At 39.2% G+C, this 25460-nt stretch overlaps 1 protein-coding gene across 2 annotated transcripts; it reads left to right on the top strand.

Annotated features, from left to right (window-relative positions):
* Nucleotides 1-461: 461 nt before the first annotated feature.
* On the top strand, nucleotides 462-25460 carry smarcc1a (SWI/SNF related BAF chromatin remodeling complex subunit C1a). 2 transcript variants are annotated; one of them, XM_013274432.3, is made up of 28 exons: nucleotides 462-725; nucleotides 2962-3081; nucleotides 3179-3264; nucleotides 3687-3768; nucleotides 4443-4535; nucleotides 4642-4711; nucleotides 4986-5055; nucleotides 5261-5336; nucleotides 5719-5844; nucleotides 7457-7551; nucleotides 8088-8218; nucleotides 9486-9545; nucleotides 9683-9720; nucleotides 10087-10205; nucleotides 10419-10490; nucleotides 10653-10766; nucleotides 11135-11288; nucleotides 11859-11969; nucleotides 12090-12149; nucleotides 12744-13002; nucleotides 13892-14053; nucleotides 15088-15143; nucleotides 16111-16264; nucleotides 16589-16767; nucleotides 16984-17118; nucleotides 19725-20091; nucleotides 20721-20846; nucleotides 22191-25460. In XM_013274432.3, the coding sequence occupies exons 1-28, from the start codon at nucleotides 540-542 to the stop codon at nucleotides 22280-22282; spliced, it is 3393 nt and encodes a 1130-aa protein (XP_013129886.1). In that variant the 5' UTR covers nucleotides 462-539; the 3' UTR covers nucleotides 22283-25460. The 2 variants fall into 2 exon arrangements, with proteins under 2 accessions (XP_013129886.1, XP_003450345.1); XM_003450297.5 differs by having other exon boundaries at nucleotides 7433-7551.

Raw genomic sequence — 25460 nt, 5'->3', positions numbered from 1 at the left:
TTGCAGGAAAAAGTATCAAACCACATGAGAACAACGGACAAGAGTAATATAATAATAATGATGATAATCAAATGAATGAATAAATTTTAGACTTTAATCTTAGATTTTTTTAAACAGTTTTTTTTCCTCTTAGTTTTGTGAATTTATAACCATAAAGAGTACAAGATTTTTCTTTAAAAATGTACTATTTTAATTTACGTTTTTTGAAATTTTTGACTTGAATTTTGGAAATTGATATTTTGTACTCCGCCAAATAACTTATAATGGCTATTATTAAGTTATTATATCAACCCGGTCCCCCCTTTTTTTTATTTTACATACCATGGCCCCAATACGCCGTCTTACTTTTAACACAAACTACCTAAAAAAAAACAGGAATAACCTTCTCAGGTGCCTACATATCCCATGGACCATCTGATATTCAGGCTCGCGAGACTTCAAAATGCTCAACACGTTTGCGGCTGCGCAATGTCATTCGAAAACTTGCACGCTGAGGGACGCCGTGGAGGAGAAAGACAACGCAGCGAACAAAACACACAATGGCGACGGCGGCGACAACGGCAGGCGGAACGGGCTCGGGCGGACCGACCACTGGCCCCGTCGGTGGTTTAACCGCAGTGGGACGAAAGAAAGATGGTGGTCCGTCTGCGAAATTTTGGGAAAGTTCAGACACGATATCCCAGCTGGAGACTGTGCGACTCTGGATCGGAAAGCACTACAAGAAGGTAAGCTAGCTGCCCGCTCCTCCATTGATTTCTATGAAGGCCCGCGTCTCGCTAGCACAAAGGGGCGCTCATGTTTTAGTTAGCTGCAGCCACCCAGAGCTAAGTAGAGTTAAGTTTTAAGAGTGCTTCTATATAATTTTGTTTGGGAGTTCACCGTCAGTATACTGCCCATTGTCCTAGACCGATAGAGTTATCAGTTCTTGTTTATCAAATAGCTATAGTTAGCTCGCTAACTGCCCATTCAATGTTGCTACTAATATGACGCTCAGGGGGGAAATGTTTACAAACGAGCGACACATAGCCGCGTATAATTTTTTAACCCGTATGTAATAACTTTCTCATTAAAAAGAAATAATAATAAACCAAACTTTCTTATTAGTTTTTCAAAAGGCCCGAGATGCTAACCTGTATGTAAGTCACGGGACATACCATGCAGAACTTATAATATTAGCTAAATAAACCCCAGCCTCCTTTTTATGCCATCTTAAAAGGTACTTTACTTAGAAGATAATTATCTACTTCACTGCGTGCTGTTTGCAGGCCCAGTCCTGTTCCATGCTGTCAGTGTGTTTAGTTTTGTCAACACAGCAGCATAGCACACCGTGCAGGTTGCACTTGCCTACTGAATTAGCCAAACAAAGAATGCTCCTCTTGTCACATCAGGCTCTCATTCAAAACCACTGACACGTTGTGCCCGCTCAAGTTATAGCAGAAACATTATTCAAATGAAATGGCATAGATAAGGGCTTGTGAGTACAGCGTTTACACGCAGATGTATATTACAATATTTAATATATAAACTTGGCTTTTTTTAAGCATATGCACTGTTCAATAAATTTGCCTTTAAGAATAATAAATACATCCTTTTGTTGTTTTTTGTTGTTGTTGTTGTTGTTTTTGCAAAGATATTTATGTGAGTTATTTGAGGCCATATAGCAGTGGAAGGTCTTCCAGCTTTAAATGTACTTTGTTGCTGTTGACTGTGATCTTTCTGGTCAGTGTTTAGTTGTTGTGTTGCATTAATTTTGCATAGACTAAATCTAAAATAAGCCATTGAAACCTTGTGTCATTATTTGGTGATGCAATAGTATATAAATGGGATTCACTAACATTGTCTCTTGGATTACATTGATTTTGCACTGGCTAAACCTTAAAGGATAAAGTCATGACTTGATTTTTAAATTTTTTTGGTCAAGATTGATTCTCTGGAGCAAAAAGATCAGGAAATAAATACCATCCAACTATCCCTCTTGTCCTGCTGGAAACAGGACTTGGATTTCAGGGACGGCAGTCTAAGCAGAAACCTGTTCCCATGCAAGGCAAAAGATATAACAAGTTTAAACAAAAATCATTAGTCTGTTGACTCTCTAGAGCTGCAACTAACAATTATTTTGATAGTCGACTAATCTGCCTAATTATTTCAGTAACTCTTATCTCTGCTTCCTGTAGCCAAACCTCCTGTTCTAGGCTGTAGTACCTCATCTGCTCAAGTCTGCCCACCTGTGAATATCACCCTGTTGTTTTGTCCCCCAGCAAATTAAAATAATGATCCAAGAAACGTTTGAATTTCAAAATAATCAAATGTTTTTTAACATTACTCAATAGTTTTTATATGATTTGGTTCATGAATTCACGATTGGACATGCTCTGGAGAGAGGCTTGCTCTTATCTTTGTGATGATGTTCCCAGCTGCTGATAACCATGCTAATGATGCTCTCCGTCATGACTTAAGCCATCTGAGATGTGCATGAGCCTCTTTACAGGACTAACTTATCTATACCCCACTGCTTAATAATAGTATAGCAAAACAAAACAGAATTGGAGCTCTAGTAAACAACTCTCGTGGCTGCTCATATCATGGTAACAGACTTCTTTTTATTATTTTCTTTTATTACTTAACACATCACAGTAACATAACTTGTGTCGTGTTGTGTTGTATGCAATGTCGTTGTGGGACAGTTTTCCAATTTCATTGTACTATGTATGACTGTGCAATGACAATAAAGAGTTATCTTATTATCAAATGAAGAAGCCCATTCTCAGACTTTTGAGCATTTCTTTGGAATTAATTCATTTAAAAAAAAAAAAATCTAAACCCTTGTAGGTTGTATTTTTCTGTCTTTTGGCCACCTTGATTTGCTTAAAAAAAAAAAAAAAAAAAAGACTGCTAGATGAGATGGGAATCTGTGCCATTGCTATCATGTTACTGATAACTTTTTTCTGTGCCTACTTCCAGTACGTCCAGAATGACTCCCCCTCCAGTAAATCCCTGGCAGGTCTCGTGGTCCAGCTGCTGCATTTCCAGGAAGACGCATTTGGGCGAAGAGTCAACAATCCTGCTCTTACAAAGCTACCTGTAAGCATACAAACATTACATTCTACGAAAATCACCATCACAGTTTAATCCCAAATGGTAAAATGTTCTGTTCTTATGGTTCCTCTCATATCTTCAGGCCAAGTGTTTCCTGGATTTCAAGGCAGGAGGTGCTCTCTGTCACATTCTGGGATCTGTCTACAAGTTTAAGAGTGAGCAAGGCTGGTAAGTTAACTTATGTAACTTAATATGAGCAGATGGGTCTGACATTGATCATTAACTTAAACCCTCCTTTTGAAGTCATTGGTCTTAGAAATATAATTTGAACTATCTCAGTTGTGCATTTTGAAGATAAGCAAAAATCTTAATGGTCTTGTATTTTAGGATGTTGGTTTATGGAGTTAAAAACAAAAAAAAAAAACATTTGCATCAGTTGATGCAAATGGTGTGTAAAAGCCAATACACATAATTTAAGTTATATTTCAGTGTATACTTGGTGATTCTACTACCTTGAATGACTTTATTTGTCCCCCAAGTTGAATATCTGAGCAGTCCATGGATGGCGTAGGTCATAGAAGTTGCACCTAAAGTCATAATAAATGCAGAGTTATTATTTGAATATTTATGTGGCTTTGTGTCATTCTCAGGCGAAGATTTGACCTACAGAATCCCTCCCGGATGGACAGGAACGTGGAAATGTTCTTAAATGTTGAAAAGAACCTGGTCCAGGTACAAGACAAAGTCCTTATGCTCGAGTTACTCCTTATGTTTAATAAATATAAGGTGTGATGTGATGAGGCGACACGTAAAAACTGCAATGAAGTCTGCTGAAGCGAGTGATTTGCATAGTCTTATTTTTTACAAATGTTGGGATTTATCCTGTGCTTGAAGATGTTCTTTGGATTCAAAGTTCTCTCCCAGTTTTATTGGTCAGATGAACTTGTTTAGTTGTTTCAAAGTGCTTATGTTTGATTAACAAACATAAGAACTTTGTTAATCAAAGTGCAGTCTTTAATAAAATTCAATTAGGCTTCGTATATTCTAGTTATGAAGTTCAGATATTGCAGTTGTGTTTAACTGGCATTCACATTTTCAAAATGCATACAGGGTGTTTATTGTTAAAGCTAGTGCAAGTTTCATAATTAAACGACAGTAACTCCAAGTCTTTTAACATTTTAAATGAATACGTTCAGATTCCATTTAGCCAGTGTGCAGGTAGCAGATTTGTAACTGTGTGCAGTTGTATGGAAATGAGGTAAGGGTGTGTTTTTTGTGTTGTCAAGTGTCCCTTAAAACTTCTACTGTAATCACTGCATTGAGAGACGAGTCAGTTTACTTTTCTTCAAGCTTTGTTATAAAGCAACTTTTTGCGTGACTCTAACTTAAACCTTCTTCATGTGTAGAATAACTGCTTGACTCGACCCACTGTTTACCTGTCGCCAGACATCGAGCAGAAACAGGCTAGTAAGCTCAAAGACATCATCAAAAGACACCAGGTGAGCACAGGAATGAAATGATTTCCAGAGTAGTAAAATTCTCGTGGGAAGCTCTGGTGTAGCACCCTTTTAAGCTGTTCATTTTGTTTTTCTCTGTTCTCTTCAGGGCTCCATTACTGATGACAAATCGAAGGCCACCCATATTATTTACCCATCACTATCCCAGCAAGAAGAAGGTCTGTTAGTTATCTCTGTAATTTACTGACTTAATTCTTAGTCAAGTAATGTTAACCACATATCTCCTTTCTTTCATTATCCTTCTGACCTAAAACCAACTTATTACTGCAGTTAAATAATGAAAGATTTTTAAAGTGACGTAAAATATAGTAAAGTGATAAAATACTGCTTGGTAATCTTATCACTTTTTTTTTTTTTTTGCTTATAAAATTGTAAATAATTGTGAATAATTAGAAAAATCCTGAATATTGGTATATGGTATATGTTTTGCAGAGGAGTGGCTGCGTCCTGTCATGAGGAAAGACAAGCAGGTGCTGGTCCATTGGGGTCTCTACCCAGACAGGTGAGCAGAGTGAGGCATTAAGCAGCTCACAAACAGATCTGTGCTTCAGCTGGTGGATGTAAATTATTTCCTTCTAATATTTGGGCATTTCAGGAAAATGTTGGAATTATATTAAAGAAAAGAAATAGTCACTCAAATCATCCTGAGAGAGAGATTTCTGTTCATGACTTCATGAAGTTACTGATAACTGTTTTTATTTTGTTAGCTACGACACCTGGGTGTCAGCCAGTGAGCTAGACGGTGACCCAGAGGACCCACCCAGCACTGACAGACCTTGGAAGGTGAGATGTCTTTAACCAATAGGTGTTGTTTTGATACTGAAAGACTTTTTTTGTGTCATTAGAGTTTCCAGTTTTGGCTTTTGTTACCTATGTGGTTATAAATTGTCCCAAGAATATAAATGGGTCACTATTGTATGCATCTGACATGTGTTTCTACCTGCATACCAAGCAAAGTTTTATTGTATTTATTTATTTATTTTTAAATGTAAAGTGAAGCGGCTTTCCCACCTCAGCTAACCAATTTCCTTGTTTTTGCACATTTATGTATTTCTGTCTTTTCTACTGTTCTCTAGTGTCTTCTACTGAGAAATAATGGAAAATTAGGCCAGCAGAGTAAATTGATGAGTTGATTCTACTTTATCTCCTTCCTTACTCTGATAAGGTCCATGCCAAGTGGGTTTTAGACACCGATGCCTTCAATGAGTGGATGAATGAGGAAGACTACGAAGTGGATGAGAACAAGAAGCCAGTCAGCTTCCGCCAGAGGATTTTCCCCAAAGAGGAAGAGGTATGTGTTTTTGCTGTGTGTGTGTGTGTGTGTCTCAGTGTCAGTGATCCAAACTTCAAATCCAAGAGAATCATGTGTGTGAAGGCAGGTTTTCCAGCCACGTTTCATCAGTACAGTGTGACGGCACAGGTCCTGCCATTGTTGTTAAAGGGCAGCAACCTGATCATTGTTACAAGTGACTTGTGTTGAAATTGGCTCTTTTGTAGAGGTATCAATCTAAAATTGGTCTTCAAATCTGTATTGTATGTAAGCCTGGCAATGGAAATTATTTGACTGAGACTAGGTGTGGATGGTGGTGTGAATTTGAATGTTTTTACTGTTAGTCTGTCCCGTTGCATGTTGCTTTGCTGTATGGATTGTGCACCTCACTCTTCTTCGTTCACAACTGGCTTCAGTCTGCATGCTGCCCATCCTTTCCAAGCCTTTCCTCACACTTTGTCTATTTCTAATGAGTTTCAGGGTTCCTGTTCATGTTAGGTAAATGAACTCCAAAAGCTATGATGCCAGAGACATTGAGTTTTCTTTTACACTGTTTTGGCCTTTTCACGGATCCCTCATGATCACTCATGTGAACATTAAGCAAACTGGCCACACAGATGTTTAAGTGCTCCAGTTTCCCATTAATTGTAGCTCTTTGGGTTACCCTTACGTTCTACTCTTGACCTCTGTCATACAGGGACTCACATAAAACATTGAGTGAACTGCATCTATGAGGTTAGTAAGCACATGCTTCCCTAGGCTTTTCAAAAAAAATAGTTTTTATATGAATTAGCTTTTTATTTATCCTCAACCCCAGAGTATGCCTGGAAGTAAACAGAAAAAAGACTGCTAAGAATGGCCATTGTAGTAAGTGCACTCAGGACAGCCTGCCAGCTGACCTAATCATCAGGAACTTCTATGCTGGCTAGCATATTCATCCTTGTTTACATGTGTGAAGCTGTAGATGAAGTTTTCACTAGAGTGTGAGTTTTGGCTGAATAGGCGGGCACTCACATGAAGCTTTTACTTAATGCATGAAAAGCTGACTGGTCAGGCTTAGTCTTTTCTACTAGTTGTTATAATTTGGTGGATGAAGCACCATCTGCAAGATAGAAATACTTATGAAAGCTCAAAATTCATTGACAACTGGATGAATTGTTTTGTAGGACTTGCATAAATCTCCAGAATGCAGTCATAGAGTTAACATCATCTATAGAGCCACAGCTAACACATTAAAAGCTTTTCATTTTATCTAATCTGGAGCCTTTTTTTGTTACTTTTTTATTAAATTTGAAAAGGGGAAAAAAAGAATCAAATACTGACAACTGGACAAAAAGAAGTTTGTCTGCTGCTGAAGAGAAATTCCTCAGATCCTGAAATGAGGGTCAGTGTGAAAGAGTGTCTGTTTGGAGAGGACAGTATACAGGAACCCTGGTTGTCTCCTCCACCTCCACGGCATCCCCACCCCACCCCACTCCACCCCTCCTGCCGTCGTTCTCCCACCGCTTCCCCTCCTTGTGTGTGCAACCGTTCCATCCTCTCATTCTGCCGCTCTTTCTCTCATCCTCCATCCCTCGCTCCCTGCGCTGCTCGGGGTTTGTCTGATCAGTCTTCCCGTACACCTGATCGCAAGGAGCGCAAGGCCAACTCTGCGGGAAAGAAGAGGAGGCGCTCACCCTCTCCGCCGAGCACTCCAGCCGAGTCCCGTAAGAAGGGAGGCAAGAAGGGGTAAGGATGCTTCTCTTTGTTTTTGTTTTTATTGGTAGTGTAAAATGGAGCAAGTACTGAGTAAACGCAGATTTGTGCAAGTGGTCTCCTAAAACTTCAGATTTGTCTCTAAAGGAAAAAACTTGGTGGTCCAATACATTTTTTCAAAAGACAAGAGGCCTAAATGTGACTGTGTCTCAGGAACAGGAGATGTATCATTAATTTTGTTTAAGCAGATCTTAATAAACTTTATGCTGTAAAAATTAAATATTCCAAGGCTTGGGGACTAATTGTATTTGGATATTTATACACACTGATTGTGCTAGGGAGCATTTATGGTAGCAGGACTGTGTATGTGTGATTGAGCCAATGTAGACTATAGTTTAATGAATGAACATGTCACTTTGTACAGCAGTGAGACTGATGTGAGTAGAATTAGGACGACAATGAAGCCCTGTGGTGCAGTATAATAAGATATCAGTTATTTATCCTGGTGTTTGATTTTTGTCATGTTTTAACAGTTAGAGAAAAGCAAATAAATCATTTCTCTCTCTCAGGAACCCGGGACCTCACTGGAAACGACGGGGCCACAGAGGAGAAGAGGAGGACACTGAAGAGGACATGACAAAAGACATGGACGATTCCTCAGCTGGTGCTAGCATGGAGGAGGGCAGTATCTCCAAGAATGGTATGTGCTGAAAATAGGGGCTAAGCTTGGCTGCATTTGTGTTTGTGTTGCAAACTACCATCTGTACGTAAGATACTTTTCCTGTGTATTAAAGCATTAATTTGGATTATCATTAGATTCATTAAATACACTTGTTCATTAAATGTTTTAGCCCTCTAAAATGAATTTAATTATTCTGTCTTAGCTGTCATAGAAAACATCAGACAGTTATTATGAAATGCCTAACTAATTGAATTTAAATTTAGGTGGTTACATGGACACAAAAACTGCTTGCATAGACCAAATAATTTTTACCACAGTAGGCATCCTAACTTGGCCATCAATACTTTGATATTTGTTAAATGTAGTTAAACATCACAGAATAGTCATATTAAAGAAATTTTACCTAAGCAGATAAAAAGGGTATTTAATATTCAGTTACAAATGTAAAGTTTTGCTCTAACATGTATAGCAAAGTACGCATAACTAAAATGACTTTACTGTCTTTACATTTAATTGATCCTCAATTGAGTCGTATTTAGATTTTATCTATAATTGTAACAAATCATATTTTAAATAGTTTTAAATGGTATTTGTCTGCAGTTGCCAGTAAGATCAGAGACAGAAATTAGGATATTTAAATGGTTCCTGTCATAAGTGCCCTCTTCAGTCTTGTTGTTATGTGTTGCAATGTTCAGCTAGAGCTTTATAAGCAGTGAAAAACCTGCACTGTGATTTTTGTCCTGTTTCTCTCTTTGTAAGGTTTGTCCTTTTCTAAACGGAGACAAATTTTATTTCATTCAATTTTAAATTCATTTTTTTGTGATTTTTCTCTATGTGGCTGCTGTGCACTGAATGATTATGTTATGATGACAGGAAAATCCCCTCAGCACCAGGGGGAAAAAAACATTCCCAGAGACGCACATAGTTTTCAAGTCAGAAAGTAGAAAAACAGCCTGAGGATGCTTCTTTTTCATGATCTGTATTCTGCTTAAAGATTCCCTTTAAAACCAACACACACAATTCTGTCTATAATGCTCTTTTTAGACCAAGTCCCATTCGTTATGTCCCACTTTTGTCCCAAAGAAATCTCCTTCTCTTCCTCCAGCACACAGACACACACACTCAGTCTATTTTAGTCTCCCCTTTTGCAAACCAGAAAGCTCGTTATTGCCTTCATGCTCATGGCTGAATTAGACCGTCTTTGAATAATTTTTCTTAAATATTTTAATTTTTCCCCTCTTCTGTACTTCACTTTGTTCACTTTTTTCTTTTATTCCATGCACAGCAAATTCAAAGAAAGACAGCGAGAATACACCGGTCAAAGGGGGGAATGTGGCCGACTTAGGTATGTATTTATAAATGAACTTGTATCCTTGTGTAGGAATTATATGAGTGAGATTAGCATCTTTTGTATGTGAGCATAAGCTGTCCCGCAGATTAAAAGCAAACCTGAGTTGAGATGTTTATTTTTTTTTTCTCCAGATGACATGGAAGATGAATCTGTGATGTCTGGTGGAAAGGTAAGACCACTGATGCCTATCTTTATCTCTCCACGTGTAGTTAGGAAGGACAGCATTACTGTGTTCTCCTGGGAGTGATATGTAATATAAACAGTGTATTTTGATTCAGTTAAACTAAATCTAATTGGAATATGAGGAAATGGTACGATTAAAATATCACTATAGTTATTATTCGAAGAACTAAAAACTAGCGTGCACCTGCTGTTTTTCTTCATTCTTTATACAGGCTTTGTTTTTTTTAAATAAATGTTTGTGAGCAAAGCCACTTTAATTCCAAAGTAGGGCTGTCTCATGAATTGTAATTACGCAGCACGATGACTTTTTTCAGACTGCTGTTACGTGACCTGTCTGCTTATCCTTCTGCAGGATGATGAGGAACAAGGCAAAAGTGAAATAAACCGACTGGATGCCAATGAGGACAATGTGACTGAACAGACGCATCACATCGTTATCCCCAGCTATGCTGCTTGGTTTGACTACAACAGGTAAGTGTTGTGAATCTGAAACTTAAGCTACATTACACAAATAACTTAGTTAATAAGTTATAACTAAGTTTTCAAAAGCTTATGTGGAGTGGAGATGATAGGAGGCTTTTTATTTTGGAGAGATAGTGAGGTGTTGCTGTTTTATTTTAGGAATAACATTGTTTCTTCCTACTTTGATATCTATCAATATTTTATCCTTTCCTTTCTTGTTAGCATCCATGAGATCGAGAGACGAGCCTTGCCAGAGTTCTTCAATGGAAAGAACAAGTCCAAAACTCCAGAAATGTGAGTACACACACACACACACACACACACACACACACACACACACACACACACACACACACACACACACACACAAACTCATCAGTCCCACATTTATAAAAATGCAGCTTTCATGTAATAAGTTTCCTATCATTCTAACACACTGCAACATTTCCAACACAGATACCTGGCCTATCGCAACTTCATGATCGACACGTATCGGCTGAATCCTCAGGAGTACCTCACTTCCACCTCCTGCCGCAGGAACCTGACTGGGGATGTTTGCGCCATCATGAGGTTCGACAGATCCACATGTTCTTAACTTTTCTGGGGTTTTTTGTTTTTTGTTTTTTTTGTGTTACATATTAATTTGGTTGGATTAATGGACAGTGGGTAACTCAATAAAAAATATTTATGAATATTAAAAACTTACCCTAAATGAATTGAATTGTTCTAATGGTAAAGCTGACCAAGCCACAACAAAGTTAGTCACTGTATTATGCAAGTTAACACCTACTGGGAGGCCTTCAGCCAAACACAGTCCTGAAGAAATGCCATGCATTTGACTGGTACCCTTGTAGGTACCACAAATGCTTTAAAGAGAAGATGATAAGTAGCTTTGCATTTTTTAAATTATTTTTTTAATTTAATTATTCCCCCTCCAGGGTACATGCATTCTTGGAGCAGTGGGGTTTGGTGAACTACCAGGTCGATGCAGAGTCTCGTCCATTGCCGATGGGCCCCCCTCCCACTCCTCATTTTACTGTGCTGGCTGACACACCCTCTGGCCTCATGCCTCTTAACCACAGACCCCAACCGGTAAGGACAACTTAAAGAGGGATGGAAGAAGTAGGTTTGAATCCACTCGTGTGGGCAAGGATTGTGTTATTTAAGGATAAATAGATTGATTCCAAAAAAAGAAATTTTTGAGTAATGACTATCACTCCAGAGCCGCTTTTAATAACATCCCTGAACGTTATCGCTAAACACCTAAAATAGTTTTTCTGGGGGGGGGGGTTGTTGTTTGTTATGGATCAAGTTCCTGAAGAATTTGGCCTTTTTGCTAGCAATTCACTTTAAAAGGGAAGCATGGCATCTGTGATTTGATTGATTGTTTGTTTTTTTCTGGCCAACACACTAACCTCAAAGGGTGTTTAATTTTGATCAAGATGTTAAAAAAAAAACGAACTGAAATAGTTGCAAAAAAATTCTCATTGAAATTATAATAATAAAATTCACAGTTGTGTTGTTTTCTCTGGATTCCCTCCATTATACCCTTGTACCATTTCATTGATGAGCTTCATTGCACGTCTCAGATGGTCCCATTGCAAAAAAAATACATCTTCATAAAGATGGTTTGCTAATGTGTGGGCATTTTATTTTTTCCAGATTCCTCCTCCACAGCCAATGCCCAATTTTGCAGACAAAGGCAAAGACAAGCCCATCGACCTGCAGAACTTTAGCCTTCGTTCTGACCTCTACAACAAGAAAAGCATCAAGGTTGGAACTTGTTCAACTTCCTAATGTGTTTTTCATGTTTAAAGTTCTAACAGTCTCTCTGAGCTGGTGTGTTAGAATTTAAAAACAAAGAAATGTCTATTGTGGACTTTGATTCCTCAGGGTAAAGCAGGCAGCACCACCAGAGAATGGACTGAGCAGGAGACTCTGCTGCTGCTGGAGGTGAGTCTTAAAGTACAGAAGATAGGAGTGTCCTGTTTTAACCTCCTTGGACCTGCCGTCCACATATGTGGACATCACATTTTTGGTTATTTTGACCAAAATACTCAATTTTGCTCTACATGGGCCTGATATCCACTTACAAGGACATTATACTGCTACTGTTCTATCAAAATTTTAAATGAATATCCTCATTTGTGGCTCTTATTTTTCTTAAAAACAAAAATAAGGTGGTAAAAAAAAAAAATCTGGAAATTCTTTGTTTTTACATTCATTGGGCCCCAATGTGACCAAATATCAAAGAGAAATTAAAAATGCATGTCGTGGAAGAGTTCGGGTCTTAGGAGGTTAAATAAGAAAAACTTTAGATGTTTTGCTGCTGATCACCAAGCTCAGCCTGTTCTTATGACCTGATTTTAAAAAAAGCACCATTTTTTTCTTGTCATTATATTTCTTTGTGTTTTTGTCTGTAACAAAAAAGAAGGTGGAGATAAACTCTTTATGCTTCGTGGAATTATAACTCTTGCTTTATTAAATGTTCTCTGGCTTTCTTTTTAAAATAAGACTTGTATCGTCACTCCTCTCACCTATGTCTAGGCCCTGGAGATGTATAAAGATGACTGGAACAAAGTTTCAGAGCATGTTGGTTCACGCACCCAAGATGAGTGCATCCTGCACTTCCTGCGATTGCCCATTGAAGATCCATACCTGGAGAGTACGGAGGCCACACTTGGTCCTCTTGCCTATCAGCCCATACCTTTCAGCCAGTCTGGGAACCCAGTCATGAGCACAGTAGCCTTCCTGGCATCTGTTGTGGATCCTAGAGTGGCATCTGCTGCAGCCAAGGCAGCACTAGGTGAGAGCTGGTGGGAAAAAGCCATAAACTGCAGGCTCTTAGTCTATAAGATATTTTAATGAGCTTCTGTATTTTAATTGCTAAATAGTTAGAAACAGAAACATTTACAACAAATATCAGTGCAGCACTTTCTTGACTTCAGAGGAGATACTAGGAATTTATCTGTATATTCAGTTTCAGTATCTTAAACAACATCATGCAGCCACAAATATACATAGGTTGGGTTTTGAATGGTTCTGATTTTTTAACGTTAAAGAGGAAATGTCTGCCTTTTGGTTACACATGTTACTTTTGTGTAACTAAAAGTGACCTGTTACACAAGTTAGCAGCTCTTATTAATATTAGTTAGTAATATTTTTCCTGGTCTTGTGCCAGTTACACTAAAAAGGAAAAGACCAGTAGAAGATAAATGTAACCACTGAATTGCTCAGATAACGTAACATGAGATTTAGTTGAGACAATAGACAAACATTGGCCACTGTAATTAATGAATATCAAATGATTTGATTGTTGTCAGCTAAGCTAGAATATGAGGCGATACTGATGTGTGGCTTTTATTTTTCTTTTTAAGTGGGAAGAATAAGAGGGGAAAATAGCTATGTACAGTTAAAAAAAAAAAATAGTTTAGCTCTGTGAGTAATTAACACTGTTACGAGAACACCAAGTGATTAATAAAATCACACACAATAGTGAAAGCAGCTCCAAAAACGGTCTGTGTATATGTGACTACTTTGTTTATTCACTTTATAATGACACAAGCTGCACAGTCCAGCTGGCATGCTTGGGAATACAATACTAGCTTCATGTCTGAGCACACCATGAACTAATGAATTGTCATATTACTATCAATGAGTCTGAAAGTAAAAAAACATCCGCTCTTTGTTTGCAGAGGAGTTCTCTCGCGTGCGCGAAGAGGTGCCAGCTGAGTTGGTGGAGGCTCACGTGAAGAAGGTGCAGGAGGCGGCCAGAACTACTGGGAAGGTGGATCCTGCCTTCGGCTTGGAGAGCAGCGGCATTGCTGGAACTGCCCCCGAGGAGCCAGAAAAGACTGGTGAGTGTCATTTGTACAGATAGTAATGAAAGATAGGCTGATGCCTCCAAGCCAACCTGGAAAGTCTTTAACATATTTATAGACATGTTAGAAGGTGTAATACCTCAAGCATTTCCTGTTGGGGAAAGGCAGGTATCATCTAAAATAATCGTCTGTCTTTGCTGAGGTTTGGTAGTTTTGTGACCAGCTCCAACATAATGGTGTTATTCAGAAATGAGGGATGTCCACTCTAAATTGCTGCTCTGTGCATATGTCCAGGCTAACGGATGTTTCTCATCATGTCATCATATTTGGGCTTGTATTTAAATTTTGCTACACATCAGTCCTTTTACCAGCAGGCTACTGAGGAGTAAAGACGTATTGTGAAATGTTGTGGTGTTTCTGTGTATATTGCTGTGGTAACCAGTGTATTAAAGCTGCGGTTGCAGATGGGGCAGCGCAGTGGGAGGAGGTGAAGGAGAAAACTGGGTCACCACACTCAAGCATGTTCTCACCGCTTTCTCTCTCTCTGCGCTGTCTTGAAAATTACCCACACCACCCCTGCACACAAACAAACACACACACACACAATACTTATCACGTGTTTAGGATTAATGCTCTCTTGAGCTACAGTTGTAATCAATAAGTTTAAATGTGTTCCATGCCTCCTTTAGCCTAAAGCACTCAACTGGCACAAAATCAATATTCAAACTCTTAACATACGCTCAAGTGCACCCGTGACATGGTTTAACACTCAGCCACACGCATGTATTCACCCGGTCACGTGTGGGTGTACACACAACACTTGTCATTTCCTGTGGGCCTATTCATTTAAAGTGCTTTCAACCTTAATACCTGCATGTCAGACGCTGCTTTTTGATGGTGTTTATATATCTTGGTGATATATCTTTGTTTGACTATTCAGCTACAGTCATATCACAAATGTTGGTAATATCCATGTAAATTTAGAATGTATTTAAAATAATCTCTGACCCTCTTTGTTAGTTTTATCTGTCTGACAGATGCTGATTTTTCAGTCTTCCTGTCAATTACAGAAACCACAGAGCCGGAAAAGATGGAAACAGACTCCGACTCCCAGCAGGCCGACAAGGTGAGACCACCTTTCATGCATCTTCAGATGTTCACGGTCTCATAGGAAAACTCTTTTTTTTTTTTTTTAAACATCTATTTATGAATGGATATTATAATAAATCCCCTACTAATTAAAAGGTCAGACTGATTAATAAATCAGATTAAAACATCCAACTTAGGCCATGCACATACCTGAATTCATTCATGGTTTAGGTTTTTCATTGAAAGTACACAATATAACCAGACTTGTAACATAACGGGAGGGGTGACAAGCGTTGGTAATGGAGATGCAACATAATCCCATCCAATGGTGAGGTAGATTATTTTGATCAAAACTATGGTTTGGATTATACCTCAGGTTCTATTAAGAGTGTATGAACTGCAAAATATTGCGAAATTTCTTACTACCGGCCAGATCAGTTCATCATGTTTTGCTCAAGAGTAAAAAAAACGAAACAAAAACAAAGACTAACTCCATTATTCTGATGTAATTACAAGATTACAGCTTCAGATAGTCTGGCATGTTGTGACAGGTTCATGAGTATTCCCGTGCAGACAGATGACCTGATCCATGCTTCATGTTAGGTTTGATAGTTGTCACTTATTACATTGATAGCCACTTCACTTATTTTTTGCACGATTTTGAACTTTCCAATTCATTTACTTTTAGCCCTTGTCTCGTGCTTTAAAAAGGGGTGAATGTAATGACACTAGTGGCTGTTGACTTATTCATTATCATACATTAGTGATTGGGGGGAAGAAAGTTAACAGGGTCGAGATTTGATCCACTATTGAGTGTACTCCCAGGCTTTTGTAGATGAATGTCCTTTATTCAACAATTTTAAGCAGCTAGCTACATTGAACCACACTTATTTCTCAAATCTAATGGCAAATCTTAAATTCAGACTTGCAGTACAGTTGTTTTCTTTTTTTCTTTTTCTTCTGTGGTGGCACGCCTACCATTTTTGGTTTTCCTCGACCTTCAGGGTGAGTTGAAGGATGAGGCTGAGAAGCCGAGCGAGTCTGCCGAGAAGAGCGACAAGACAGAAGCAACGGAAAAGGTGAAAAAAGAGGGAGTGGAGGCATCAGAGCGTGAAGAAGAGAATGAAGAGGGAGGGGAGGCTAAGACCGCTCAAGCAGGTAACAGTTTATGCCAAAGTGAAACTAAAGCTCTGTTTCACAGGCATGTAACTTTGTCTTTAAATTGCAATTTAAAGGGTCTAATTCTGGTTGATTATTCTGATGATTTGATCATGTATTTAATGTTTTATTGTTTAATTGATAGACATTAGTCTGTAATATCATATTATGTTTTTCAGCAGACAGTCTTTAAAAAGTCGACAAAAAGTGCTTGACCTTTTCTTTTTCTATTTTTTTTTCTTTTTAAAAAAAAAGAAATGTAGAAAAAAATTTCTTTTTTAAAACTGACAAAGTTTTTACTTTTTTTTTTTTCTTTTTCATCAGACAAAGACAAAGAGGAGTCTATGGAGACATCATCTTCAGACCAGGAGAAGGAGAAGGAGGAGAAAACCCCTACAGAGGAGGGAGAGGACAAGAGCAAGAAGCTGGAACATGATATCGGCGAAGGAAACATTGCCACTGCGGCCGCTGCTGCCTTGGCATCTGCTGCCACAAAGGCCAAGGTGAGACTGCAGGACTGCTGACTCTGCAACAACAAATGCATGGAACAACTTCAGCTTTTCTCAAATGACACTGTGTTGCTGCTGTAATTTTGTGTACCTGTTGTTCTGAGGGAATCCTGTACTTTTTCCTTAGTAAGTGTTAAAGTAGTAAAATGCTGGAAATGGTTATTTAGCATTGATTAGATATTGACCATCAGCCCATTGCCTTCCTTTTAGCATTTGGCAGCAGTGGAGGAGAGGAAGATCAAGTCCTTGGTGGCTCTGCTGGTCGAGACCCAGATGAAGAAACTGGAGATCAAGTTGAGGCACTTTGAGGAACTTGAGACCATCATGGACCGTGAGAAAGAGGCTGTAAGTCAGGAATACTTCAATACAATGTTGTATTCTGTTGGCCAGCAGAACCCTTCACTTTCAGTTAATGCAGGCACTCAAATCCTCTAATGCTCATTAAAGGCTTATAACTGTGGTTATCAGTAATGAAGGTGAGCTGTTAACAGAAGTTCATCCGGCACTTTAAAGCTACGCCTACTCACTAAAGTGGAAAATTAGCTGTTTGAAAGGTCTATAATATTAAAATATTAATGCAACTAATAAGTTTTTTTAAAAAGAATTTAAGTCAAAGGAGAATGTTTTTAGGTACTTTTAGCTGCTTCCGTATTTCCCAAGAGGTCACCACAGCGGACGGCTCTGCATGCTTGGTTTGGCACAGATTTCATGCCAGATGCCCTTCCTGACACAGCCATCCCATTAATCTGGGACTGGCATGAAAAGTAGACTAGCCTGTGACCCTCGTGTGGTTATTATACTACATTGTGGATACAGATACCTGGAGACCCAACAGCAGAGTACTCATTTTGAAGTCTGCTACCCGAGGCTCATGCATTGTAATGTAAATTCTCTGCAGACAAGTCCGAGCAGTGGCAAAAAACAGGCAACCACATGGACGTCACTCAGACCCAAATGGACTCACAGATACACACAATAATCAAGGTTTAAGGCATTGTTTGTGTCTCCTCCCAGCCTTGAACTGGGGATCTTTTGTGTGTGGCAAATGTTTCAACCACTACACCACAGAGCCAAGAACGTTTTCATTCTCACCACCGTGAAAATCTCTGGCACATAATGCTACACAATTAGCTCATACAGCATGACTGCATCGTTAAGGTTTCACCTAATAGGTTTTGCATGTGTGCAAATGGTTTACTGTAGCAGTCTGAAAAGATAAATATTTGGATGGCGTTTTAAAATTAACCAAATATTTGTACGTTTCCTTAAACACCATTTCAACTTGCCATCAACAGGTTTATTTGGGATGGGTATATTTCACTTTTATGTGACTTTCACAGCAGATTCACTTAAGAGTCTGTTATAAAGGTCTTACATTTAACTTGTTCATACTTCCAGACACCCTATCTTAGCCTGTGAAATATTTTTTATAAAAATAACAACACTTTTCACAAGATATTGAGATAAAGTTGAATGTTTGATTTAAACTCCCAAATTTAAAGCAGAACAGACATTTTTAATTGGGACAATTGTCAATATTTTAGGAGGCTATAAGGTGGAACATGACTGCAGCACTACACCACTGCCATATAATTAATTAGGTAAATATACAAATATCCTTACTTGTTAGAAGTCTTTATTAGACTGTTTAAAAAAAATTTAAATAATTGTAAAACACTTTAAAATGAAAAAGAAAGATAACTTCTTCATTTGTATTTGGATTAAGCACATCCTTGTCCGGAAAAGACTGCGTTACAAAGTTTTGCTTCTTTGGTTGCTATATTGCCACGAGTAACTAGTAAATATTTAATTCATCAACAGATATTGGCCAGTCAACAAGTTTGTCCCCACTTGGCCCAAGTCTTCCATAGAGATTGAAAAAGAGACGCAGCATTAATTCTCTGTGAGGAGAACATTTTTTCAAAAGCAAAGCTGTTGTTCAGTGAGGCAAGTGAAAGTGTTACCTGCCCCGACAGAGCAAATGAATGACTCTCAGCTCTTGTTTGTGTGTGTTCTGTCCCTGCACAATCCCTGGAGACGCTAGTGAGAGTGTAAAACTGTGTTTTCACAGTAGCAGCATTGGCAGTGTAGCCCAGTTTCACAGCTGTAAACAGTGCATGAAAAGGAGTCTGATTAAAGAGGCTTTCTGAACACTGGAATGAAACCAACCCACTCCTGCTGCTGTTCCTAACATAAACTGTAAAACACTGGGACTCTAAAACAAAGAAACACAAGGCTTTATTTAGAGCTGTATGTGCTATGCAGAAGGAACTGAACAGACCTGCCCCTCTCTTATTCTGATTTTTGTCATGAAGCTAGTTTATTTCTTTTTAGCTTCATAAACTTTCTTTTTGACTTTGGCTGTAGTTCTTTATTTTTATACCCATGTTTTGAAATACCCACCTGATGATAATGTGGGTCCAGCCTCATCAGTATAAGGAATGTGTGGTGAGTGCAGCGGCCTATGTAGTTATTGTAGGACTCTGCTCATTCATTTCAGCATAGCTGCACACATGCTAGCTTGTCCACCTGCTGCAGGTTCAGTCTGGAAGAAGAATTATTGCTGCCAGACTAGAGAAGTTCTGGAAAGGCCGCCGATTGATATCGGGAACGGCCAAAACAGCGACCTGTTTAGTTGGACAAAATGGAAATGAGCACGAGCTCTTCAGCTCTCAAATGCATACACAGTTTTTAAAGATTTAAAAAAAAAAAAAACATTTTTAAAAGTAGTTGTAAAATATACCTTTTGTGGCCTGTAACAAGAAAGCCTGTATGTGTAAAAACTGTTTTTTGTCAGTGTCCACTTTTTTGGCGCAAAGCAGACTTTATCAGGATATAAAGCAATGAAAACGAAACTTTATGTACTGCAATACCTGCCAGTTGTTGTTGGTATTTGGTATTATAAATGTCTTAAAATCATCTTTCCTCATGGTTCCTGCATTTCTGTGCAGTTGGAGCTTCAGAGGCAGCAGCTGCTAACCGAGCGTCAGGCGTTCCACATGGAGCAACTCAAATACGCCGAAATGAAGGCGAGGCAGCAGATGGAGCAGCAAGCGGCAGCCGCGGCTGCTGCTGCTGCTGCAGCTGCCCAGGCCCAAGGACAGGGACAGGGACAGGGGCCTGGGGCTGGACCACACTCTGGGCCCCCTCCACCAGGCATGCACCCAGGAGGACCCACACCACATCACGGAGGACCTCCTCCCCACCATGGAGCACCTCCACCACACCATGGAGGGCCCCCACCCGGCGCTGCAATGCACCCTGGCTACCCCCCAATGGGTCACCACCCAATGGCCCCTCACCACCCAGGCCAGACAGGTAAAGGGAAAGGAAAACTACACTGGTGTTCAAAGTGATACAGAGATTAAGGTGCTTTGAAACGGGGAAAGAATGTCAGCAGCTTTACCAGGTTATGACTTTGTTTGTTTGCCATATCAAATATTGATAGCTCAGTAGCTACTCTCTGCTGCCTTTAGTGGGTTGTCTTCATATATGCCCACAGTTATACTAGCAGCTATGTTTTGTAATCTTAGATCTTGGCCACTTGTTAGCTAGCTTGGTAGTAACTACTAACTTGCTTAACAATTTTAATCTTTTTTTCTTTTCTTTTTTTTTAAATTGATGCGTTAATCTACCTAAAAGAACAGCTACATGAATTACTTTATTAAAGTCCCACTAATTTGGACTGGTTTTAACCCTTGGTGATTATTTGCTGTTGGGAACTGCAGGAAAATGTGGACATATAATTGGCTCATTACATTAGACTTCAGCAAAATAACATATCAAAGTGTTCTCAGAGGGTAAGGACAGAACATTGCCTGTTTTTCCTCTACAAAATCATGTTGGTTGTTGTTTGAAGCATCTCATGTATGTTTTGTTAAGTCTCCCTTATGTCCATCTGATCTCCGTGTGTCTGATTTCTCTTATTTGTACTTTCAATGCTGCAGGACCAATGGGACCAGGTCAGCCAATGCCTGGACGTTTGATGTCTGGCCCTCCTACTGCTGGGCCTCCTCCCGGTGGCATGCCTCCCATGATGCCCCCACGCCACCCTGGAGCGCCCAACGGCATGTGTAAGTATAAATAGTCACCCTCTCATTATGTTTGTTGTTTTTGAATATATATAAGCAAACTCAAGGTGGTTTATTTCTGTTGATTTGTGAAAATTTAATTCACCAAAACCAATACACGCTAAATTATGGCCTTGTTTCTAGAATCCTGTATTTACGCAACAAACAACCTAAGAAACAAAATCTTTCTGGGAAATCAAATAATGCTTTGACCCAGAGCCGACAGCTGGTATTTACTTTGAATGTCAGCTGCAGCTAAACATTTGGATCATTGCTGCTTATTAGCATCACAGCACGCACAGACCCTGTGGTTTGCATTGATTTCTCTGACCTTGTAAAGCAGCCAATCAGCATCTGAAATTAAGCACCAGTGTAATGATGTGTATTTAAGTTTTTGGCAGCTGCTGTTTGTGTTTCCACGTGTACTAAATCTGAAATTTGAACTCTAAGGATGGAGTTACTTAATCGTTTTTTTTTGTTTTGCATTATATTAAAGAGACTTCTCAGCATTTACATTCCTCAAGAGAAACAAAATTTGTTAGATTTATTGCAGATGACATATTATAGAGATACCATTAATTCTTAGACTATTAACTTTTAAGCTATGTTTGCACTTTTTGATGCCTAACCTGTAATATTTTTAAAAGGAGGAGGAGAAAAATACAATTTTCTTCATCCCTAAGGATGTCATTTATGTTGCCCATCATCATAAGTTATAGGTTACCAGAAGTCAATGCAGGCTTTAATTTAAAGCCTGCTGTAAAATACAATCCTAGTTCTTCAACAAAATAAGACCACTGCTGTGCGTTAAGTCTAATACTTGCCCTTTAGCTAGGCTAAGCATGGTAGACTGTTGTGATGAAATTAAACCTTTTTGTCTTTAAGCATACAGACTGTTTTTGATGTATTTTGCCTCATCGTCCAGTAGAGGGAGCTCTTAAAGTCAGTTATCAGCTTTACAAATTGCATCCACAATTAACCTGTGATTAATAAATTGTACTGGAGGAGGATGGTAGCCAATTGAACCATTGTAAAAGCTTTAAGAATTTCAGGTTCTGTGAAAAGCTCTTCACATCCAAACTTATCGCTTTGTGAAGCAGTGTTGTAATATTTTCTTGAATATGACAGAAGAGAGACAGTGCAGCTACAACTGCACAGAGAAATGCAAACGATGAAAGCCAGACTCAAGGGTTAAATACCATGTAGAACTTGTTGATTACACATGACTGGTATTGAAAAACCAGGATTACAGTTACCTTCATATTCATTTATATATTAGTTCAGATTTGTTTAAACTTTAGCTTGCTTCCTTTATGCTCTAAAACCAGAATTTTCCCTCTTTCTTAGATCCTGGTCCACCACCTGCACAGCCTGATGCGATCCCTCCTGCTCCTGTAGGTCCTCCAGCACCTCCGAGTGGGCGAGTGGCTGACAACTAAGAGCTACACACACACGTGCGAACACACAGGACATACACACACACACACACACACACACACACACACACACACACACACACACACACACACACACAAAAAAGCACACAAGCTTGAAGCTAACTCTCTTAACATCAACCCCTTTTTGATGGCCTTTGCTACTGGCTCGACATTTTTCACTCAGCACTCACATCTACTATAAACTTCATCACAGGATACACACACACACACAGGGTTCAAAAGCAGAGGTAACCCGACATTTCACACATACACCCATACATACAGACTTCCACTCAGGGCAGAGCGGCAAGGGTCGTCTAGTAATAAACACTGTTTTCTGCTCTGTTGGGCCAAACCAAGGATGTAGAGAATGACCCTGTGTACAGAAAACAAAACAAGGAGACAGAACAAATAATGGTTTAAAAAAACTGTCTCATCTCTTTTTCTTTTTTTTCCTCCTTTCTTTTTCCAGTGCTGTTTTAATTGCACTGGAACCCCCTTCCAGTCTCACAAAACACACGCCCTGCTTTTTGTCTGGTTCCTCTTTCTCCAAGACAAACACTAGGGGGAGCTAGCGAGACTAGAGGGCCGGTGTGACCTGTAGGGGTGGGTGGTGTGTGTGTGTGTGTGTGTGTGTATTGAAGCAAGCAGATTTTTCAGACATTAACATGAATAAAACACACACGGGGGACCCAGCCTGCCCTCACTCTTGTCTTGTCGAGTATCTACCTCTCGCTCCTCTTGAAATGATACACTGTAGTTCTGTGTGTGAGTGTGTGTCTGTGAATGTGTGTCAGACAGAGGGCTGGGTGATGGTCATTTGTGCCTTTTTTAATGTATGGAATCTGTTTTTCATTCACTTCTGCACTAGCTGATTTTGAGATATAAAGTCAAAACTGAACAAAGAGGCAGGCTGAGACTTAACTTTAGGTCTGCCTTTGTCTGATAAGGTGCATCCTCCTTGACCCCCCCAAAAATGGCAGCTGTAAATACTGTTAACAGTCTCTGAGTATAGGAGTGAGAGAGGATACCTGCTGAAAAGGTTTAAATTGTTCTTAGCTGTGCTTGAAATGTAAGAGTTCAACTAAAATTACTTCTTAAACTTTTTACTAGATTTCATTAGACTTTAAAATTCCATTTAAAAAAGACCAGAAATACCCAAGTGTCCCAAGTTCTCTTCTCAATACTTTGTGACCTCCTAGTCAGAGAAGTAAAACCTTTAAATTGTATGATTTTAACATTTAAAAGTTTTGCATACTAAAGACATTTGCAGTATTTAGCAAATATAAACTAAATTGGAAGCTAAATCTCATTCAGTGACGCACAAGTTGGGACTTGGTCCGGCCATGAAAGGAAGTACATCCACCTCCTTCCTCTGTCTGTCACACCACCTGCAGCACTGTAACGCACACACACAGACATGTAAGCTAAGCTGTGGCGAACACTGGAGGCTGCATGCACACACCGACTTGGCCAGACCCTGCCACAAAGCACTGGACAAACACACATGTAATCTCCTGCTGACCTTCACACAGCCTTTACAGAGAGGGAGACGCTGTGATGCGGCTGAAACATCACAACACGACGATGCTCTTCCTCAGCACGGTGGGCTTCTAGATGTTTTTAGGTGCTGATACTGTAGCGATTAAACCCCGCCCCCCTCTCTTATGCTCAGTTTCTTCACGCCTAGTGCTGCTTACCTCGCTAACCCCTCTTCCCCCTCCTCCCCTCTTTAGTGCACGTTTTGCATTAATTTCCAGCTACTGTAAAACTCTCCAGTATCCTCATTTCCGTGTATCAAACCATTACACAGAAAAATAATAAGTTACTAAGCAATCATAACTGTTTAGTCCTTAAACGCTCTGTCCTGTGATGTTACAGTAAATTAAACAAGGGGCGAAACCACTGAATACTTACGTGCAGATTTGGTATTTAAATATCAGCTACTCAAGCTGGATGCTTGTTTCCTTTATTGTTTTCTGTAATGGGAAATTTAAAGTAACCTCAGCTGAGAGAAAAACAGTTATTGCGTGTTAATTTTCAGTATCAGCTGAACAAAGTGTCTGAAAAAGTTGAAAAATCAAGTCCAGTAGCTATAAAAGGGGAAAAAAGGAACGTTATGAGCTTTTTGTTTTCATCTCTTCTCTGAATTAGGACTAGGATAGGACTGCATATTTCCAAAAAGCCAATGGCCCAACAGTTTCACCACAAGATCCATTTATTAGCTGCGGTTTGTCGCAGTATTCCCCACATTTTCCATTGCTCGGGTTTCCCTTTTCTGAGCTTTTTAAAGTATTTTCATGTCAGTAATCTTGGAAATTAAAATCGGAATTTTCTTCCTCGAAACGAGTCACTCTCAACATTTGGAAGTCCATTTTCTTCATGACGTAGTTGTTTTTGTCAGGTCATCAGCAAGTGCTTTCAACCATTAAAAACATTTTATGACACTTGCAAGTTAGCTTTAAATAAATTAAAATGTTTATTTTATTCCTGCTGCTCTAATCATCATTTCAACAATGGTCTGCATTCACCATCCTGCATCATTCTAAAGCTGACATACAAGTGAATAATAAATCCAATATGAGGATGTTTTAATGTGAAGTCTTAACCAGAACTACTACTCCTTCCCTGTTGCTAGCACTGTTAGTATCTCTGCTACCTCTTCCTCCTCCTCCATCTGCTAGCTACCTCTTCTAGAAATCTTCCTCTTGCTATCTGCTACCTCTCTGCGCACCCCTTTGCTACCTCTTGTTCCCCACCTCCTTCCTTTTTGTTTCTTCTTAATTTCTTTTAAAGTGATTTCTTTGTCCTGCCCACATGACTGCTGCATCACTGACTGTTGCCCTCTTCTCCCAGTGTGTTGGAAGAAGAAAGCACACAAACACACCGTACCATCCCTCGCTCACACTCTCGTTCAATGTGCCCTCCCATTCAACATTTTACCAGGCTTGTTATGTAATATCACTTAAATATGATGGGATTTCCTTTACATATATTATCTTTAATGGATACCTTTTTTTTGTGTTATTGGTAATGTATTTTCAAGGAGATGTTTTGTGTAGATGGAAGTTCTCTCTGTTCTTTGTAGCATTTGTTTCTCCCCCCCTTTTTTTTATTTTGTATGGGGTCTGTTGGTACTTGGACCTAGACACTGTCGAATAAACTGTGTTTTGTATGAAAA

The sequence above is a fragment of the Oreochromis niloticus genome, linkage group LG11, assembly GCF_001858045.2.
Source record: "Oreochromis niloticus isolate F11D_XX linkage group LG11, O_niloticus_UMD_NMBU, whole genome shotgun sequence".
In the NCBI taxonomy this organism is placed as follows: Eukaryota; Metazoa; Chordata; class Actinopteri; order Cichliformes; family Cichlidae; genus Oreochromis; species Oreochromis niloticus.
This window is presented reverse-complemented; position numbering and strand designations above follow the sequence as displayed.

Coding starts and splice junctions, on each gene's coding strand:
- smarcc1a (XM_003450297.5), top strand. CDS start 540: ATGGCGACGGCGGCGACAACGGCAGGCGGAACGGGCTCGGGCGGACCG. Junction 3,082..3,178: donor CTGCTCTTACAAAGCTACCT/GTAAGCATACAA, acceptor TCATATCTTCAG/GCCAAGTGTTTCCTGGATTT. Junction 5,845..7,432: donor TTTTCCCCAAAGAGGAAGAG/GTATGTGTTTTT, acceptor TTGTCTGATCAG/TCTTCCCGTACACCTGATCG.